This window comes from Girardinichthys multiradiatus, chromosome 12 (assembly GCF_021462225.1).
Source record: "Girardinichthys multiradiatus isolate DD_20200921_A chromosome 12, DD_fGirMul_XY1, whole genome shotgun sequence".
NCBI lineage: Eukaryota > Metazoa > Chordata > Actinopteri > Cyprinodontiformes > Goodeidae > Girardinichthys > Girardinichthys multiradiatus.
Genome location: NC_061805.1, coordinates 15,271,383 through 15,293,287, shown reverse-complemented (window position 1 = coordinate 15,293,287; position 21,905 = coordinate 15,271,383). Strand labels below are relative to the sequence as shown.

Below are 21,905 nucleotides of genomic sequence, written 5' to 3'. Positions count from 1 at the left end.
AATAAACGGAAAATTAAAATAGAGATGCACCAAGAAATCCACTGGTGACCAGTATTGGTTGAGTTTACGCTTGATTGGCTCTGATAGGTGATCGTGAGGCCACTGATCAGGCTTTTCTGATCATTGAGTGCACCACCCCTTAGTGCTAACAGATTGTGCTGAAAACATTCTTCTGCGAAGAAACTGTCACTAAGCAAAGAAGATTCAAACTACCTTTTTTAGTAGTAGTAGTAAGGTATTTAAAATTAAGTAAGATAAAGAATGAAAGGTGTTGGACATTTCTAGAAGTATTTTCTGAGCTGCCAGGTTGGCAGTTAATTTAGACTGCTACTTAGTTTGAAAGGGAGGGAGACATCAGCTGAAAACAGAGATGCTGATCATATTACATCAATACTGCAGTGTGACATGTCCCCTGGTCCAACTATAAATTATGATTGTTCCTCACAAAAAGGCTGCTTAAGGCTTGTGTATACTTACTATAAATGAATTCATAATTTAACTATCTAAAAAGTATTTTTGTTTTTATGTTGATTTCATTTGTACAAGTATCTCTGTCCCATAACCTAGAAAATGTTATCGTAGTTGTGCATTTTCAGTGATACAGAAAGGGAAAGTTCAGTAACCTGGTTGTTCTCTGAGAAAACCACTGCTTTATGTTGCATTCAACATTTGGTGAGGACTAGCATTTTTAATTCATCCATCTCTAGCATTTCTAGAGTAACTGATGGGTTCAACTGGTTTCATCATTGGCCTCAGATTAGATGAGTTCAAACAGTTTTTGCACTGTAGGCAGCAGACAGAATATAGAACACAGAAACACTCAATAAAGAACCACAGAGGATCAGAGTAGACGCCAATAGGTACCTCAGAGAGGAAAGCTCGTGCTTGGCTGCTGGCTCGACTGCGACTGAGGAATGTTGGCTTAACGGAGAGGAGCTCAGGCTTGTCTCCACTGATTTGGAGTGGTCGAATGAACTCAGATATCAAAGATCTGCTTGTTGGACCTTCATTGTCTGTGGAACAAACACCATCTCTCATTAGATCCTCATAATATAAAACAACAACAATAACAATGTAATAATGTGATCCATAAAATAAGTACCAATCAATTCTGCATTTTATTATATTATAGTTTCTTTTCACTTTTTGATTTAAAACTGATTAAAAGGGGTATACCCATTTACTGTCAGCAAACAAACTACCAAAATAATATAGTGTCAGATAACATTCTAGATCCATTAGTAATATCTCTGAAATTCTTTATTATAGAATCAACAACACCTATGGATTTCATAAGGGTGACATAACAGTGCTGTAAGTAAATAACTATTGGTGTTCATCAAGACAAGTAAAAGAAATAAAAAGGCAAATTTTGTCAGCTGGGGTTTCATTTTTTAATAGGAGTGATTGAAGTAAAGAAGCTTGTCAGACATTTTTTCAAATAAATACATTTCTCTTTTAATGCACAGTCAATACCCGCAGGTGACAGAAACTAAGAATAAAGAAACTTAATCATTCAGATTATAAGCGTAAACAAAGGTCCATGCAATTTGGACCTAAATATTTAGCCACTAGTGTCCCGTCAGATAATGACAACTTCTCAGTCAGTAAGGCCTAGTGAAGATGACAAGTTTCACAAATAAATATATTTAGGTTTTAATTCAATAATGAATGACAGAAGGTGCAAAAACAAAGAGACAGGCACGGCTAACTGATCTTTTGACACTACTGTATCTTTTTCTGTTCAACATTAGTTTTTTTATTTAACAGAATGCAAAAAGCTATTTTTAAAATAATCAGCCACACATGTATATTTATTAGATAATTAGCAGTGCAAAGAACCTGATGACCAAATCGCACACAACATGAATCGAAAAGATTTTCCACATACCTTTCTCTATTGGGGCTGCCAATCCATTGAGGAGCTGTGACAAAGATTTGTTGGGAGACCCTGGAGATTCACTCAAGGTTAAGGGGTCAGAGCTAAGGATGTCAAATTTCCCAGCCTGGAGCCGGAACTTCTCCAGCTCTTTCGAGAGGAGGTTGAACTGCTCACTTTGAGACCGACATTTTTCCTCCAGTTCTCGGACTTTGGCCTGATGGTGTTGGAGGAGGAACATCAAAGAGCAGTAAGAACCAAAGTAAACGGCAGGCAAACAGAGATACATGACGAGGCAAGGTTAAAGGGGGGGATAGAAAAAGAGACAAGTCAGTGAGGCAGTGAAATAACAGAAGCACATTATTAACACTGCACATGCTGAACACATGCTAAACAGTAGTGCTACGTGCATGCATACATGTGCAATGTTGAACGACATAAATGTTACAATGTATAACACTGCAAATAATATCCAACACCACAGAACAAAAGCTCCATTAATCCAGACAAATTAAAGCAAAACTTAAGCTTTAAGAGAGTTTGAATAAACAAACTGTCTTATTGGATGACAATAATGAAACTTCATATTTTTCTTGTTCAACTGATTGCCATGTGAAGATCAAAACCAACTATTTAAACATGAGAATTAAAGGCATCTGATTAAGTCTTCACCAAATGCATTTTGATATATGTTTATTTCATGTCTGCCAGAGAGAGGTATAAGCATCCTAAATATTGTTGGCTGTGGTCTTTACAACAGAAGGATACAATAAGAAAAATTTTTTATGACTTTTATGTACTTAAAAACCAGAACAGGCTGAAGCGCAAACTCACTTTTACAAGTTACACGTAACTGTCTGGACAGGTAAAATGGAAAATCCAGATTCTGCAGCATGTTTTCACAAGTCTAATGATGAAATCCATGAGCAATCATTTCTCAGCGGTCTGACCCAAAGACGCTCTGAAAGGCACTGTGAATTGTTTTACTTTGCTTCACAAACAGCTCCAGTTTGTGCTGTTTTGGACACACCAAGACCATTTTACACATGCAGGTCAGTGCTTCAAACGGCATGCTTACATGAAGACAAACAATGGAATTTCTATACTTCTGAGAGAGAATAAGTAAGTTATAAAATGCTTGCTGTGATTGTATCATAAGGTGCTCAACTGTGCTGAAAACAGACATTCTGCACACACATGCTGAATAATGTTTATCATGCAAGACTACAAAGTAAAGAAATAACATGTAACATTATTTTACTCTCTTTAAGGTTTAAGAAGCACTGTAAATTTACATTTTACAGAAATTAAAAATACTTTTAATTTTGCAACACAAAGACAGAAGGCCTTTCTGGGAATAATTTGCCAAAACATTCAGGCTCCAGTGTCTGCCACAGATGAAGGTCATGAGTCAGCCCTTATTTCTTAATATCTCACTTCAAAGAAACCAGACTTTCTTGTTTTATTTCTCTTCAAGAACTGCAAGTCAATTACAAGCAGAGGACAACAGAAGAAGTTATATGCCTTATTTTCTAAAAGAGATTTCTTTTAGAAAATAAATAAACATAAATAAATAAACAAATAGTCTGCAAACCTCTGAGACAGATTTAACTCTTTGGCATGAAACAAGGTGTTATGTTTGGAGAGAACTGGCCACCACTCAACATGTGGCCAATATCATCCCTAAAGTGAAACATGGTTGCTTGCATCATCATGCTGTGGATGTTTTTCAGTCACAGAAACTGGAGGACTGGTCTGGCTTTAAGGCAAAATGAATGCAGCAATGTAGAGACATCTTGGATGAAAACCTGTTCCAAAGGACTCTTGACCTCAGAATGGGGGGGCGGTACATATTTCAGCAGGACAACGACCCCGAGCATGCAGCCAAGATATCAAAGGACTGGCTTCAGGACTCTGAATGCCCTTGTGCAGCCCAGCTAGAGCCCAGACTTGAATCCAATTAAAAATCTCTGAAAAAATCTGAAATAATTTTCTTTCGAGCCTAATGGAAAACCGTCCAATAGCTGTGCCATGTTTAAGAAGACTTAAAATTGTAACTGCTGCCAACAACGTTTTGAGCAAAGGTTGTGAATGTGATTTCTTGTCATTTTAAACAAAATGTTTTTAACATAATCATGATGTGTTGTGTATAGTTTTGAGGGAAAACATGAATTCAACTCATTTTGCAAAAGGGCTGTAACAAAATGTAGGAAAAGATAAGTGCTTTGAATTTTTCCCAGATGTGTGACTCATATATAGAATCACAGATTTTCTGTTCTAGATACGTACTTCTTTCATACTTTAGAGGTTTACAACTTGTTAAGTGCTGGACTATCAAAAAAAAACTTCCAAAGATTTTTACAAAATTTGACGTCCTTTTCAACAGGACCACATGAAAAGATAACAAGTCAGGCTCCAGGGAATTTGAGTAGGTTGAGTTTCAGAGACGTATTTTACTTGTAAACCCTCTTTGAAGGGTTCACAAGACATGAGACATGGCTTATGCAACATTTCCATTGTCTCTTTTTAGGCAGTGCAGCTCCACTCCGCTCGGTGTCTCTCTACTCGACATGGAACCTGTTGTGTTTCCATTGACTCATTTACAGCTGGAGCTACAGCTTAAAGCCCTGCCTCCAGCTGTCAGTGTAGTGCATTGTGCCGCTATTAACTTTACTGTGTTACATTGTCACATTAAAGTAATTTGCATGAAATGATAAAAAATAAATAGAAAATAAAAACATCAATTACAAAAATACAAATAATGTTTGCATTTGTGTATATGCAAGACTGTCATATATGGTTTTTTCATGTATAAAATAATCCACTGGCATAATTATCTGGACCACAGCCCAGCCAGAACTTCTAAAATAAGGCTCAGGGGGTGTGGCAGGAGAAGGTGAGAAGAGAGAGGCTGCTATCTGGACTGTTAAAGCTCTCTAAGTTTGCCTGAAGACGTTTTGGGCTTTATAAGAATTTTTTTTTATCTCAGCTATGGCTATAAAGAGGGCAAGGACTTTAAAGTGCAAAAGTTAGTTTTAGGTTTAATTTTGGATATTCGCATTCCACGGATTGAGCGGCGTCTTCCTCCTGTTTGCTCCAATGCAGGCAGTCTGATTATAGCCTGCTGCTCTCTGCCTGCTCCCTCCTCCTGCAAACGTTGGTTCCCATAAGGACCGTCAATAAATTTCTGAACCAAGCATGCTGTTTCATTGCGGTATTGCGTGTTTTGGGGGAAATGTTTGTCTGTCTGAATAGATGATTTTATGTGTGATCAGCTGATTTAGGATGTTATTAAACATAGCACGCCCTGCCTGTGTGTAATTCAGAAAGCTGATGTATCCTTTTTCTTTAAATAATTGACTTGTAAATGGTAAAATTATATTTTGATTTAATCAGCTTCTGCCATTGTGATTCTCAATATTATTGTGGTTGCTCTTGAGTTTTTTTAACTTTTCCCTGCAATACCTCTTCAAAAACCTTCTCATCTCTCCTCGTCCCATGGCCAATCAGTGAACAGCAGTCTGTTCACATTACATGTAGTCTCTACTCAGCTCCAGTCATACCTGGTCAGGAGCAGGGACGAAAAAAGTAGGTACCGGAACGGAAAAAAAAGTAATGGACACGTTTGCAAAGCGGGCCAAGTGGAGTGGAGCCAGCTTAAATAAAGCCAGCAGAAAAAGGGCATTAGTGAGTGAGGCTAAAAAAAGATTGCTTAAATGAAACTCAAAACTCTTCTGAAAATTGACATCCGTTTATATGAACCGATTAATTTAGAAGACTTAAAGCACATAATATAAATTCTATACTGAGCCCAGAATGAACAACTGTTTTGCGGTGTGGTGAAACATCCTTTCTATTACATGATCTTTGACTATTCTGCTGTATCCTGCTGTATTATACTAGCAAAGGTCTGAAAAAACATATAGAAATAAATCGAAAGCATTTCTGAAATACCTGCATGCTGTCCAAGTGGTTCTGTTTAAGCATAAACATAGACCAATACAATAAAAAGAGATGTAGAGAGAGAAATTAAATGTATGATCACTTACACATATCTTGAAAATATACAAAAAAAAAAAAACATTTCAACTTGTTTTAGGCTAACAAATAGGGAGAATAAAACATGAGAATTTACATTTTTAAAAAATGTTAATTTAAAAAGGTTATTCATATGGATCCAATGTGTTAATCTACATTTCAAAAAGCAATTACAGAATACTGTCAGTAAGAAATAGCACATGACTTTCAAGGGTTTTAAAAGTAAGATCAGAAAATTACAGCCTGATCTCATAGAGATACATTCTCATGCAGCACCCACACAAAAACAGACAGCCAACCCCCACCCCCGTGTCCAGACGCTCACCTCTAACAGATGGACAGCGCCTTCATGTTCCTTTTTAGCCTCAACCTGAGCCTGGGAAACACAGGGGGCAGTTCACTCATGTAGCACTCTTTATTGCTATTTAATGCCAGTTAAACCAGAGAAAGGCTTTTACAAACAGAATAGAGATATTTTAAAGGCACAAAAACTACAGGAAAATGAATTAGTAATTCATTTTATGATTTGTTGTTCAGATCTTTCTTAAATACTGTGACTGTCCTTTTTCACATTTTACATTGAGATTTCTAAAGTCCTTGTTTTAAGTCTGTGTCTCCAAAACAGTGAAGAGACACTGCCCTCGCATAAATAGTCATACACCTTGAAAGATTAAATGTAATTTATTAAGATTTTATAGGACAAACCAACACGAAGCACTGACATTTTTTGATGTGGATACATGATTTTCCACATGTTTTACAAATAAAATATGAAAAGTGTGGTGTGCATTTATATTTAGGCCCTTTTACTGTGATAGCCCTAAATAAAATCCAACACAATCAGTTGGCTTCAGAAATCACTCAATAAGTAAATAAAGGCCCCATATGTGTAAATTAATCTCAGTATAAATCCAACTGTTCTGTAAAGGCCTCTGAGGTTTTTTAGAGAACATTACTAAACAAACAGCATGGAGACCAAGGAGCACATCAGGCAGGTCAGACAGAAGTCGTGGAGAATTATGTTGTACAACAATGTCCCATTCTTTGACATATTAAGGTGTTCTGTTTAATTCAACACCCCAAACATGTGGGAGAAGGTGCTTTGGTCAGATTAAAGCAAACTGAAAGTTTTAGTCTGTAAGCGAAACGCTAAGAGCATCACTCTAAACACACTTGAAATATGGTGGTGGTTGCATCATGCTTTGGTGATTATTATTTCTGGTCAGAGTTGATGGAAAATAGAAGGACCTAAGTACAGCGTGTCATTGAAATAAGACTATCATCGCAACACCCCTAAACATAGAGCCAGAGCTAGATAATTTCAATGTGTCAAATTGGCCCAGTCAAATCCAGTCAGTCGGTCATTTTCTGCCACTTATTCCATAGTGGGTTGCAGGGAAGCTGGTGCCTATCTCCAGCAGTCTATGGGTGAGAGGTGGTGTACACCCTGGACAGGTTGCCAGTCCATCGCAGGGCAACACACAAACAACCATGGACACACTCATTCATACACCCAAGGGCAATTTAGAGTGACCAATTAACCTAACAGGCATGTCTTTGGACTGTGGGAGGAAGCTGGAATACCTGGTGAGAACCCATGCATGCACAGGGAGAACATGCAAAGTCCATGCAGAAAGACCTCTGGCTGGGAATTGAACCCAGGACCTTCTTGCTGCAAGGCAACAATGCTACCAACTGCGCCACTGTGCGGCCCAGCATAAATCCAAATGTTTCTGTCATGATGTAGGGTTGTTTGGTTTTTGGTTTCAGGTTTTTTTCCTTATGTTTTTCACTATTCAAGTTTTGAATCATGTTTCTGTTTATTTTCCTGGTCATGCTTTTGTTTTGTCGTCTTGTTCATGTTTTGTCAAGTTTGGTTTTCGGATCTGGTTATGCTTTTGCTTCATGTTTTTCTGGTTGGGGTTCAAGAGTGTTTTGCTCCAGTCACGTTTTGTTCTGTTAATTAAGTTTATTCAGTTCACCTGCTTCAAGTTAATCTGTCTCCTTACTCCACTTGGTTTTCACGCCATATATTCACACCTGTTCTGTTTAGTCTTCGGGGAAACATCTTTCACTCTTATGTCAAGTTTGATGCTCAAGTCTTATTTTTTGATCATGCCATGCCTGTCCGTTTGTTTTGTTCCTGCCTCCTGTAGTGAGTGAGTTTTCGTTATTAAATCTTTTTCACTTACCATCACGCTGTCTGCTCGTCTGCATTCTGGGTCCAATTCCAAGTAAACCGTGACAGAGGCCCTGTCCCAATACCCGCACTTCCACCCTTGTGTCCCTTACATGCACTTCTACAAAGTAAACACTTCATAGAGGGTGTAGTGTGGGTATTGGGACAGGGCCTAGTATGTTTCCGCCACACATGGACCTAGCGGATGAGCATCGGGCTGGCTCCATTGGCCTCTTTGCCTTACTGTCTCGGGAGGCGGAGAAGTCGTTGCGCGGTTCTGCGGGGCTGTCTGTGCCGCCGTCGGCTTATGAAGGATCCATGTTGGCGATTCCAGTTCCGGGGACAGGTCCCCTTCATCGCCGTTCTCCGCCTCCTGCCCTGGTTGTGCACTCTGGTCCGGCAGTGAGGCCCACGTCCTCCTCCCGCCGCAAGAAACGCCGACGTGCAGCTGTTCCTAGCCGTTCGGCTGGCGAGGAGGTGGTTTTCCAGCCAGCCTACGAGACGGCTGCAGCAAGTAAGCCCGCATCTTCGTCTGCCACAGCAATGTCTCCCAGGCTCGCTGCACCTCCGCTCATGCCGTCTGCGCTCGCTCCAGCCCGGTGTTCTGGGGCAACACCTGCCGAGCTGGAGCAGCGCTTGAGGTTCATGGCACGCCAAATCAAGATCCTCAGGACGACAGGTCTCCTATATTCCTCTCCTGAGCTGATGGAGAGGATAAAGCAGATTTAGATGGAGTATGAAGCGGCAGTAAGGTTGTTTTACTGCCATCCTCCTTCATCCACGTCAAGTCTCCAGGAAGCTGCTGCAGAGCAGCCCACGTCAGGACTCCAGGGAGCTGCTGCTGCTGCAGAGCAGCCCACGTCAGGACTCCAGGGAGCTGCTGCTGCGGCAGAGCAGCCCATGTCAAATCTCCAGGGAGCTGCTGCTGCTGCAGAGCAGCCCACGTCAGGACTCCAGGGAGCTGCTGCTGTAGAGCAGCCCACGTCAGGTCCAAAGTCTGACACTCCACAGCCTGACACACCACAGCCTCAGCCTGACTCCAGGCCAGTCACACCACAGCCTGACCCTAAGTCAGCCTCAACCCCCTCCACACAGCGCAGAAGACGTCGTAAGAGGGACGCCCCGGCTCAAGTCATCAGGGGCCCCGGCGACGCCTCTGCTCACGCCACTGAGGGTCTCGGTGACGCCTCAGACTCTGCTCACGCCACTGAGGGTCTCGGTGACGCCTCAGACTCTGCTCACGCCACTGAGGGTCTCGGTGACGCCTCAGACTCTGCTCACGCCACTGAGGGTCTCGGTGACGCCTCAGACTCTGCTCACGTCACTGAGGGTCCGGCCGATGCCTCAGCTCCTGTTCCTAGTCTGCAGGAGTTTAAGGAACGTTTTGTCCTCGTTCTGGCTTTTGAACCCAGAGCTGAGGGTTCGCCAGGCTCTGCTTCAGCCTCTGAGGGTTCGCCAGGCTCTGCTTCAGCCTCTGAGGGTTCGCCATGTTTTTCACTGTTCAAGTTTTGAATCATGTTTCTGTTTATTTTCCTGGTCATGCTTTTGTTTTGTCGTCTTGTTCATGTTTTGTCAAGTTTGGTTTTTCGGATCTGGTTATGCTTCATGTTTTTCTAGTTTGTGTTCAAGAGTCTCTGTTTTGCTCCAGTCACGTTTTGTTCTGTTAAGTTTATTCCGTTAACCTGCTTCAAGTTAATCTGTCTCCTTACTCCACCTGGTTTTCACGCCATATATTCACACCTGTTCTGTTAGTCTTCGTGGAAACATCTTTCACTCTTATGCTCATGTCAAGTTTGATGCTCAAGTCTTATTTTTTGATCATGCCATGCCTGTCTTGCCTGCCCGTTTGTTTTGTTCCTGCCTCCTGTAGTGAGTGAGTTTTCGTTATTAAATCTTTTTCACTTACCATCACGCTGCCTGCTCGTCTGCATTCTGGGTCCAATTCCAAGTAAACCGTGACAGAGGCCCTGTCCCAATACCCGCACTTCCGTGCAGAACCGTGACAGTTTCCAAAATATTTGACAACACAAAATGCTTATATGAATGGATAAAAATTGGTACAGGAATCTACCAAAGGACTTGCAGCTGTAACTGCAGCAGAAGGTGGTTCTACAAAGCATTCACTCAGGAGGGCTGACTACAAATGCACACCCTACATTTTTCATTTTTTATAAGGAAAAAAAAAAAAAAAATTTTTTTTCTTCCACTTCCCAATTATGCACTATTTTGTGTTGGCCTATCACAAAAAGCCCAATAAAATGTAGCTCGCGATTGTAAAAAGACAAAATATTTATGGGGTATGGAAATTTTACAAGACACAGTACAATTAATAATATAATTTATAAATTTGAGAAATGCTGGTGACATAACACCAACTGTGTTTGAAACTACTAGCATCATTCAACAACAATATAATTCCAATAACCAATCTTTTTTTAATATTTGGTTTCTTTCTAACAGAAACAGAAACAGCGCTAAATGCAGCTCTTCATTCACATTAAATACATTATGACATATGTTTATAGATTGTTGACATATGTTTAATGTGCTGCTTAGTGTTTTTTTTTTATTGTTTGTTGTATTCCATTTGTTAATGGACAATTACTTACTTTAAAAGATTGCTGTATCAACATTGAGCATGTGGAGTAATTTAAAATAATTGCTTTGCATTTTCTAGGGCATAATTTTAATTCAATCGAACATCATTTTTTCATTAGTAATTAACAACACTTCTGTAGTGCATGCAAATGGAATGAGCTTTACATAATATAAACCACTGTGCAGTTGAAGAACCAGCATAAGGGGTTGGACAATGAAACTGAAACACCTGTCATTTTAGTGTGGGAGGTTTCATGGCTAAATTGGACCAGCCTGGTAGCCAGTCTTCATTGATTGCACATTGCACTGGTAAGAGCAGAGTGTGAAGGTTCAATTAGCAGGGTAAGAGCACAGTTTTGCTCAAAATATTGAAATGCACACAACATTATGGGTGACATACCAGAGTTCAAAAGAGGACAAATTGTTGGTGCACGTCTTGCTGGCGCATCTGTGACCAAGACAGCAAGTCTTTGTGATGTATTAAGAACCACGGTATCCAGGGTAATGTCAGCATACCACCAAGAAGGACGAACCACATCCAACAGGATTAACTGAGGACGCAAGAGGAAGCTGTCTGAAAGGGATGTTCGGGTGCTAACACGGATTGTATCCAAAAAACATAAAACCACAGCTGCCCAAATCATGGCAGAATTAAATGTGCACCTCAACTCTCCTGTTTCCACCAGAACTGTCCGTCGGGAGCTCCACAGGGTCAATATACACGGCCGGGCTGCTATAGCCAAACCTTTGGTCACTCATGCCAATGCCAAACGTCGGTTTCAATGGTGCAAGGAGTGCAAATCTTGTGCTGTGGACAATGTGAAACATGTATTGTTCTCTGATGAGTCCACCTTTACTGTTTTCCCCACATCCGGGAGAGTTACGGTGTGGAGAAGCCCCAAAGAAGCGTACCACCCAGACTGTTGCATGCCCAGAGTGAAGCATGGGGGTGGATCAGTGATGGTTTGGGCTGCCATATCATGGCATTCCCTTGGCCCAATACTTGTGCTAGATGGGCGCGTCACTGCCAAGGACTACCGAACCATTCTTGAGGACCATGTGCATCCAATGGTTCAAACAATGTATCCTGAAGGCGGTGCCGTGTATCAGGATGACAATGCACCAATACACACAGCAAGACTGGTGAAAGATTGGTTTGATGAACATGAAAGTGAAGTTGAAAATCTCCCATGGCCTGCACAGTCACCAGATCTAAATATTATTGAGCCACTTTGGGGTGTTTTGGAGGAGCGAGTCAGGAAACGTTTTCCTCCACCAGTATCACATAGTGACCTGGCCACTATCCTGCAAGAAGAATGGCTTAAAATCCCTCTGACCACTGTGCAGGACTTGTATATGTCATTCCCAAGACGAATTGACGCTGTATTGGCCACAAAAGGAGGCCCTACACCATACTAATAAAATATTGTGGTCTAAAACCAGGTGTTTCAGTTTCATTGTCCAACCCCAGTATATGGCATTTCTCTTGCGGGATCTACAAACATCTGTCCCACATGACTATGAGAGCATGTGTGGACCTTACAGTACAATAAATCTCTTTTGCAGTCCATCAGTTTAGAAGAACATAGAGAGCAGCCAGGGTCTGAAGGAAGATAAGGCTGTAATGACTGTCTGTTAATGAGAGAAAAAAAAAGCTGAGAGCCACAGCCTGTAAAAAGCTGACTGTGAAGTTGGGTGCTACAGCCACAGCAACACTGTGCTACAAACTGTTTTTTTAGAGATGGCACTGGTGACAATTCCAATCACTTTCACACCATCAGCAATCTCAGCGACTGCTGGGTTCGCTTTGACATTACAGTCAGCTCCAGTGCACAGAAGAGAAAGCTCTACCATCAAATGGCTGAGAAAGGCTTTTTGCTTTATTATTTTGTGTCATATCTACTTTATGTTACAAATGACCATTGAGCTTGCCTATAACAAACAGGAGGACTGTTTCTGAAATGTCACAAATTCAGAGTTTGGAGATACACAGCTGAAGAGTGAGTATTTCAGTGAATTTATACCTTTATTGGACAATATATATTCCACTTGATGTTCGCTAAAATGCTCTTTGACCTATAACACATGCTAAAATCAGAGTAAACAAAAAAGCCCAGCCCTCTGGTGCTGTGAGTTTTACACAATCAGACTTTCCTTACCTTCTGAAGAAGGTCAATCTCCTGCTGTTTTGCATTGAGTACAGCCAAGGCCTGCTCATGCTCCAACTCTAGTTGCTGCCTTCGCTCTGCAGCCTCACGCATATGCTATCCACAAAGGATGTAGGGATGGAGAGCCAGAAGGAGAAGATTGAAGGAGGAGGGAGAGTAGAGAGGGGTGCTATTAGTGGAACTAAAATCCTGTGACATTCTTCCAGTAAAAAAAAAAAAAGCATCTCAAATCTTCAACTCCTTAATTCAAGAAAATTAAGTGGTTAACAAGGGAATAATAAGAGCTTGGGATCAGAGGTCGGGTGCTAATGCCTAAATCTTTGAAAATACAAGACTTAAACTTTGCTTTAAAAAACATACCATGGGAGAAGATCATTGTGTCAAATGATCAACAGAATAAATCTAAATGAATTTAAGTTATAAATGAAGACTAGGGATGCTTTGCTTTTCAAACAACAAGAAAATATTGTCTTGCAAAAATATTCACACTCTTTAAACTTTTTCACATTTTGTCACCTTACAATCACTGACTTCATTGTATCAGTAAAAAAATACTGCATAACTGAAGAGGAAGGTAATTGTGCTTTTTTAAACATTTTTAAATCATATCTGAAAAGTGTAGCATTCATAAATGTGTAGCCCCCATTAATCTCTTCTCCCTAAATAAAATCCAGTATAATAAAATGCCTTCAGATATCACCTGAATATTAAGTAATAGCAGTAAATAGGGTTGACCTGCCTTTAATTTAAGTTCTGAAATAATCCAGTTCCTACTGGTCCTTCTCAAAATATTAGCATATTGTGATAAAGTTTATTATTTTCCATAATGTAATGATGAAAATTTAACATTCATATATTTTAGATTCATTGCACACTAACTGAAATATTTCAGGTCTTTTATTATCTTAATACGGATGATTTTGGCATACAGCTCATGAAAACCCAAAATTCCTATCTCAGAAAATTAGCATATTTCATCCGACCAATAAAAGAAAAGTGTTTTTAATACAAAAAACGTCAACCTTCAAATAATCATGTACAGTTATGCACTCAATACTTGGTCGGGAATCCTTTTGCAGAAATGACTGCTTCAATGCGGCGTGGCATGGAGGCAATCAGCCTGTGGCACTGCTGAGGTCTTATGGAGGCCCAGGATGCTTCGATAGCGGCCTTTAGCTCATCCAGAGTGTTGGGTCTTGAGTCTCTCAACGTTCTCTTCACAATAACCCACAGATTCTCTATGGGGTTCAGGTCAGGAGAGTTGGCAGGCCAATTGAGCACAGTGATACCATGGTCAGTAAACCATTTACCAGTGGTTTTGGCAGTGAGCAGGTGCCAGGTCGTGCTGAAAAATGAAATCTTCATCTCCATAAAGCTTTTCAGCAGATGGAAGCATGAAGTGCTCCAAAATCTCCTGATAGCTAGCTGCATTGACCCTGCCTTTGATAAAACACAGTGGACCAATACCAGCAGCTGAGACGGCACCCCAGACCATCACTGACTGTGGGTACTTGACACTGGACTTCTGGCATTTTGGCATTTCCTTCTCCCCAGTCTTCCTCCAGACTCTGGCACCTTGATTTCCGAATGACATGCAGAATTTGCTTTCATCCGAAAAAAGTACTTTGGACCACTGAGCAACAGTCCAGTGCTGCTTCTCTGTAGCCCAGGTCAGACGCTTCTGCCGCTGTTTCTGGTTCAAAAGTGGCTTGACCTGGGGAATGCGGCACCTGTAGCCCATTTCCTGCACACGCCTGTGCACGGTGGCTCTGGATGTTTCTACTCCAGACTCAGTCTACTGCTTCCGCAGTTCCCCAAAGTCTGGAATTGGCCCTTCTCCACAATCTTCCTCAGGGTCCGGTCACCTCTTCTCGTTGTGCAGCGTTTTCTGCCACACTTTTTCCTTCCCACAGACTTCCCACTGAGGTGCCTTGATACAGCACTCTGGGAACAGCCTATTCGTTCAGAAATTTCTTTCTGTGTCTTACCCTCTTGCTTGAGGGTGTCAATAGTGGCCTTCTGGACAGCAGTCAAGTCGGCAGTCTTACCCATGATTGGGGTTTTGAGTGATGAACCAGGCTGGGAGTTTTAAAGGCCTCAGGAATCTTTTGCAGGTGTTTAGAGTTAACTCGTTGATTCAGATGATTAGGTTCATAGCTCGTTTAGAGACCCTTTTAATGATATGCTTCTTTTGTGAGATAGGAATTTTGGGTTTTCATGAGCTGTATGCCAAAATCATCCGTATTAAGACAATAAAAGACCTGAAATATTTCAGTTAGTGTGCAATAAATCTAAAATATATGAATGTTAAATTTTCATCATTACATTATGGAAAATAATGATCTTTATCACAATATGCTAATATTTTGAGAAGGACCTGTATATGAAGGTCTCACAGGATTTTTAGAAAACATTAGAGGTCAAACTGCATCATGAAGACCAAGAAACATATCAGGAAACAAGAACAGATGAGAGAATCTTTTAATAGGAGAACTAATGGTCATGCCATGTGTCCACAATCTGGCCCTAAGAATCACAAGAAGTAAAGCCATTGTTTAAATAAAATCATAGGAAGTTCGGTTTAAAGATTGCTCAATACATGCTCTGATTAAATCAGACCAAAATGTTGTGGTCTATGTGAGCAGTGGAAAACCAAAACTGTATATCAACCTGAGAACAACATTACTACAAAGGAACATGGGAGTGGCAGAATTATGGTGGGGAATATTATTCTTCAGGAGGGACAGGGTAGCTTATTGGAGTTAATGGGAAGATGGTTTGAGCTAAATACTGTGCAATCCTGTAAGAAAATCCATTAGAGGCTGCAAAAGAATTGAGACTGGGTATGTTCACCTTCCAGTTTGTTTACTGAGACATTCTTTTCCACAAGAGCCTTCAGAGAACAACTGTATATATACTGAGAATAATTTACACCCAGGTTTCCTCCTCATTTATTTACCAGTTTTTCTGTCCTTGCTAAAGAGACGCCTTGCCACAGCATAATGCTGCCACCTGCATGTTTCACAATGTGGATGATGTGCTTAGGGTAATGTTCTTTGCTTTCTATCACACTTAGTGCTGTTCTTTGAGACCAGAAGCGCAGGTCTGGTCTCATCTGACCAGAGCATCTTGTTGTGTCTCTAGCTTGTGGCAAACTGCTAGAATTGGCCAGTGGGCTGCATCTTTGTCTAAGGGTCTCCTTGCTTGACTTTGGTCAGTTTAGGTGTGTGGCCATGTTTTGATAGGTTTCCACTGGTGACATACATGTTTCACTGTTGTATGATGAATTAAAGTGTCCCATGAAATGTTTAGAGCTTGGGATACTGATTTATAACTTAATCCTGATCCTGAGGCCTTCACAGAACAGGAGCAGTTATTTTGTTAATTAGATGACTTCTGAAGACATTGGGTTGGACTATATTTTATGGCACTGGAGTAAAGGCAGCTAAATAAATATGCACGCAATGCTTTCAATTCACCTTTATCTTCCACCTCACTGTTATGCACTCATTTGTGTTAGTCTATCACCTATTATGTTAATAAAGCTCAATGAAATGTGTGGTTGTAACATGACAAAATGTGACAAGGTTCAAGGGGCATAAATACACTTGTAAGGTATTACAAATACGTAAACCTGTAGGTTTGCTGCCCCCTCTATTTATCACAATAACTATTTAAAGTCTGGTTAAAGGGAGTCTTTAAAAGTTGTCCTCAGAGATGTTGTCTTTAAATAATCAATCTTGAGGGTTTTATGTGACATTAAAAGGGTGAGCAAACTCAGTACCGCGCTCACTTGCCTGTGATCATCCATTTCAGTCAAAGAAGCCATACACAGAAGGGACTGAATGCTAGGTTCTTTATAACACAGGATGCCTGTTACATCTAGTCGCATCACTACTTCCAAAATGTGTAAATTGTTGACACGCTAAGGTGAAAGAAGCAAATGACATTTTCATGCTAGTGAAAATTAAGTTCTAAAATAGGTAAAGTCATCAAACTTGTGGGTGACATTAAATATCGTGAATGGTGACCCAGGCTTTCTCTTTCTTCTTCCTCCCTCTCTCATCATAAAGCCAATCTCTTCATCCTGCCTCATGCATAAATCACATTCCACAGTGCTGTGTTGTTATAGCCACGTGATTGTTTGTACGTCTGATAAAAATCGCACCGATAAAGAGACAAAAGCACAGCCACTGACAAAAAAACATTCAGTACAGGAATAACTCGATCTGCTCCCAAACAGGTGGCCATAGCAGTGATACCTTAGAAATCTAGCAGGGGGAAGAGGGGATGGGGGGAAGGAAGCCAGTGAAGTTGGACAACATAAGAGTGATATAGGCAAGGAAAGAGGGCAGACTGCTCCCAACTTGTACTCTTTCACAGCTCCAGATCAGACCTCCCAACACGAAACTGGAAGGCAACAGACATGTCGAGGACATTAGAAACTAAAGAGCACCTCCTCTCCTACAGGCAGAGTGGTACAGGTAGGAGAGGAGGCGCTGGAAAAGAGCTAGGTTCTATAAAAACACCCAAATTAGAATCTCAGGATGAAGGGACTACTAGATCTAGAAGTGGACATAGAATTGATAGATAAAGGCATCACTCGGGTCGTGTTTTCTTACCTTGAGCACCTGCTCTAGGTTCTCCAGTTTGCCTTGGAGCTGGTTCTTCTCCCACAGGGCTAAATCTCTCTCCTGCGTCACAACACCAAGCCTCTCTTTGAGCTGGGCATACTCTGTTTTCACCTGTTCATATGGGACGGGTAAAGAACCAAGGCAGATGAAGTTTGAAATTCCACAAGCAAAATATGTTATATTCTTGCTCTAAATCACAAGTTAAGGTTTCCCGAACGGTTTTGGAGCAATTCATTATTTTGCCAAGCCTTCATCTCATTTCATATCATTGCATTGTCATTTAATTTCTTTCTTTAATTTCAAACGTGAACAAATAATTTTCCATCAATGTACTTAACCCATTGCATATGAGTTTATTTTCCTTTGTAATCAACATTTTGTTTTATGAATTTGAGAGATAAGTAGGCATAAAAACACTCAAATCTCACATATGGTATAATTGTATATCATTTTCCTAAATCTCTGCATTAAATCCAATCTCCATTTATTTGGTTCTGATCCCTGGTAGTATTTTTTCATGTCAGAAAACAACCAAACATGCAAAGATACAAAATGGTGAAGGGGTTGAAATGACAATCACATTACATGATCTGCTGAGAAGTTTCTCCTTCAGCCTAAAAACACTTGCTTTGTTCTCAGGGATATGCACCCCACGACATTTGTCAGCAGTTAAGAACCTATTACAGTGGCAGTATAAATTAGATAACTGATAATTAGTTAATGCACCCCTCTTCTTTTTGACAAGCTTTTCATTTTGCAAATAACTCGCAACCGGATTAGACATCTCATCTTCACGTCTGTATTGTTTTATGACCTTATCAAGCTTGGCTAAAATGTAACGATAATGACAAAATCTGTCCTCTGGCAGACAAAAGCCCTGATTCATCACTCTCTATATTTCTATCAGGGTTTCTACATATTTCATATGTACACACACACACACACACACAAACACACACACATACACGATGTGCTGCATAAGATTGAGCTCCTGCAAATGATAGAAATATTTTTTTAGTTGTTGCAATTAATCCCACAGTCACTAGTGAGATCAAAAAGGGTGTTACAGTGCCTTGGAAACTTACTCATACCCCACTTTTCATTATTTTAAATTTTTACAATCTTAATTTTCATTAACCAACACAAAGTAGTGGAGTACTAGTAGTAGTCTTTTACAAAGTAGTAGTTGTTGTTTACAAATAATAGTCTGAAAAGTATAGTTTGGATCTATTCAACCCCCTTGAGTAATACCTTTATAGAAATACCCTTCACTCCAATTACAAGTCTTTTGGTGCATGTCTCTTCTAGCTTTGCACACTGAGAAACTGATAAGATAGCCAATTCTTTTTTTCATAGGAGCTAAAGCTTGTTAAATTAGCAATTAAAGAGCATCTGTGAACAGCAGCTTTCAAATCTTGACACACATTTTTAGTTAGATGTGGTGTTTTGGACAGTGCAAAACCAGCATAAAACAAAAACAATAACTTCTTTTTAAAACAGCCTTCTTGGCTGCATTACTGATTAAAGCTCTTCTTGTCCAGACTGTCAGGTTAGGTGAAATTCTACGTACTAATAGTTTTGGAGTAGTGCCATACTCTTTCTACTTTTGAATGATAGACTGAACAGTGCTCCATGAGATAAGCTTGAGATATTGTTTTATGACCTAACCCTGCTTTAAACGTCTCCACAACATCCTCCCTGACCTATCTGTTGTGTTCCTTGGTGTTCATGATGCTGTTTGTTCTCTAATGTCCTCTAACAAAACTTTGAGGCCTTCACAGAACAGCTGGATTTATCCCAAGAATAAATAACACACAGATGGACTCCATTTAGCAATTAGGGGACTGGTGAAGGCAATAGGCTGCACTGGATTGTTTTTGGGATATCAGGGCAAAGGCGAATAAATACAAATCCACACCACACATTCTAGATTTTTCTTTTATTAAAAAAAGAGAAGCTTTACACTAACTCAAACCATGCAAAATCTTGCCATTAAAATTGGGAGAAAGAAACTGGACAAAAATGTTTCCACAAATTCTTAAAGGCACTGTTTGCATTCTTTCTAAGGAGGCGGTATTTTCAGTCAGCACTTTTAATGGTCCTTAATAAACACTGAGCTGATTAGATCCTACAGCTATAATGTGGCAAATTTCCTTCCACAGAAAAGCCATGAATGACTAATGATTTCTCAAGGATAGAAACTGTACAAACACTAACAAATCGAAACACAGACTAGTAAGTCTGCTTAAGCAGTAGGCCACAACACAGTACAAACCAACTGGTGCAAATAAACCCACCAATAAAACCAAAGCCAAATTATACCAGGTTCAGTGAAAGCAGGGCTACTGTGAGCAGGACCTTTCCTACCTTCAGAGACCATAGGAATCAGACTGAAAAAATGTTGGCAAAGAACAAGACCTGATCTGTACTGTATAATGTTTTCTTTAATATCAGCCTGATATGAGTGTTGCTCCCAGAGTAATCCACGTCCGAATAAAATAACATTTAACCCTAGTAGCAACCACCTGCCTGTAAGCTACTTCAAACAATTGCCTTTCAATTCATAGAAAGGGCCTGGGGCTTTCTGTTTGCTAAACTATTTAGACTCTGCATCAATATATAGCTATAGTTACAATAAGACCCGGAAGGTCTCCACACAGCATCAAAGTGAAGAGAGGAATGTCATGATATATGAAGGAAAAAACACTGAGAACTAAGTGCCAAGCTAAAAGCTGTGTGAAGATGTCTTTAGGTAAGGCGAAGCCCTCTACAAAGCCTTTTCACCTCTTACCTTTTCATAGTCAGATGCTTTGTGACTGTTGAACCACTGAAGATTCAAGTGCTTGTTCTCCTGCAGGAATTCTTGAAGTTCATTCTCCTAGGCAAAGGAGTCAGAAAGAAAGTAGTGCTTAGAACCTGAAAAGTCACCATGATAAGACAAGAGGAATGCACTCAAACCCAGTATGTTGTCAGCAACAGCCCATGCATTATTCATCTAAGGAGACAGCTTCAGGTTTTGTAGTTTGTGGAGGATAGAATCACTAAAAGAAGTTGAGATTTCGGTCACCGCAGCAGTGCAATAATATTGACAATCAAGTTGCTTTTGTGTCAGGATTTTAAATATACAGCAAAATATGCTAAAACATACCCACATCATCTTCGGTGCTTTCTGCTTTCAAACATGCATGCAAAACTCATTCAAATCATTTGTGCCCAGAGCAGAGTAAAAGAAAACAATCTCTTCACTGTTGAGAAGGAAAACTAATTACATTCAATCAACAATTGTGAAGTGTGCCATGGAAGCAATTTGCAGTGTCAACTGTTGGGTTCTCCACAACGTGCAATTTATTGCAGCTCCAGCAGCATGTAAGCCAAGGGTTGTTGTTGTCAGACGCTGAGAAACCCAGAGGCTCATGCATGATACATTTACTGTAAAGCAGTGCCTCTTAATGGCCTGAGATTGTGAGTCTACTCCTGCTGCCTTATGTTTTACTTATGAAGGACACCTCAGAGTCTTCTACTTCCGCCCCTCTGCCTGTTCAGACGCTTTTGTCCTAAGCTCCCTGCTTGCTTACTTTCTTTTACGCCTAACTTTTTATCTCTTAGCCAAAATTACGGAAATATTGGACTAAAACTACTTCTTACCAGCAACTCCCAAGGATTATTATTTATTTATTTATTTATTTTTCTAAAGGATTTTGATGTTTTTATAATTGAACTCAAAAGAAGGACAAGTTGACGCCAGCTAATCAGCACAAACTTTTACAGAAATTGGCTGTTTTGGAGATGAAAATCCATCGACTAGAAGTGAATGGGGAGGTGAATATGCCGGCAATCAGAACACTGAGAATAAACCTGCCAGCAGACCCCCCTGGCATGTTTTAGGGGCATGCTCAAAAAATCAAGGTAGATGACTCACTGGAAGATCTCAGCAATTAAATAAATTAGAATGGTCAGAATTACAGAGAAATGCCCTCGTTTCCCCTGGGAAAAGGAGACTTCAACAGCAAGCTGCTGTCACAACAACTGATGTGAGACAGCTGGAAAATAATGGAATTCCCCTCCAAAACAGATTTGCTCCACTACAGAATGAAAACCAGGAAAATTATCCATCTTCTGAGAACAATAAAAGGTTTGAGAACAACCTTCACTCTAAACAGTCTTCTCCTAAGCTGCCAGAGAAAAAGAGCCCCACCGGACCAAGAACCATAATAGTGGGCAAGATAGCTGTGGATGGGATTAAAAACTTCTGCAACAAGAAAAACACAGAAGTTATGACTGGTACCAGTAACGTGGTCTCCGATATCTCAGAGAATATTCTTGCAATCACAGAAAAGCGCCCGTCTCTAGAAAACCTTATTATACACTGTGGAGCCATGGATGACGTAGATAAGAAAAAATCGGAAGGA

The 21,905-nt window shown here is 40.3% G+C and overlaps 1 protein-coding gene across 15 annotated transcripts in view; it reads right to left on the bottom strand.

Annotated features, from left to right (window-relative positions):
- Positions 1 to 21,905, bottom strand: part of rimbp2b (RIMS binding protein 2b) — a 154,052-nt gene that overhangs the window by 29,237 nt on the left and 102,910 nt on the right. For 8 of the 15 annotated variants that reach the window (XM_047382463.1, XM_047382466.1, XM_047382468.1 and 5 more), the window contains exons 4-10: positions 20,288 to 20,374; positions 17,485 to 17,607; positions 12,854 to 12,958; positions 6,243 to 6,293; positions 5,834 to 5,854; positions 1,892 to 2,096; positions 865 to 1,013 (exon numbers count right to left, since the gene is read on the bottom strand). In XM_047382463.1, coding sequence (XP_047238419.1) covers positions 865 to 1,013; positions 1,892 to 2,096; positions 5,834 to 5,854; positions 6,243 to 6,293; positions 12,854 to 12,958; positions 17,485 to 17,607; positions 20,288 to 20,374 — 741 coding nt within the window. Of the gene's footprint in view, positions 1 to 864; positions 1,014 to 1,891; positions 2,097 to 5,833; positions 5,855 to 6,242; positions 6,294 to 12,853; positions 12,959 to 17,124; positions 17,231 to 17,484; positions 17,608 to 20,287; positions 20,375 to 21,905 lie in introns of those variants that run through there. The other 7 variants (XM_047382465.1, XM_047382476.1, XM_047382477.1 and 4 more) reach the window with 3 other exon arrangements.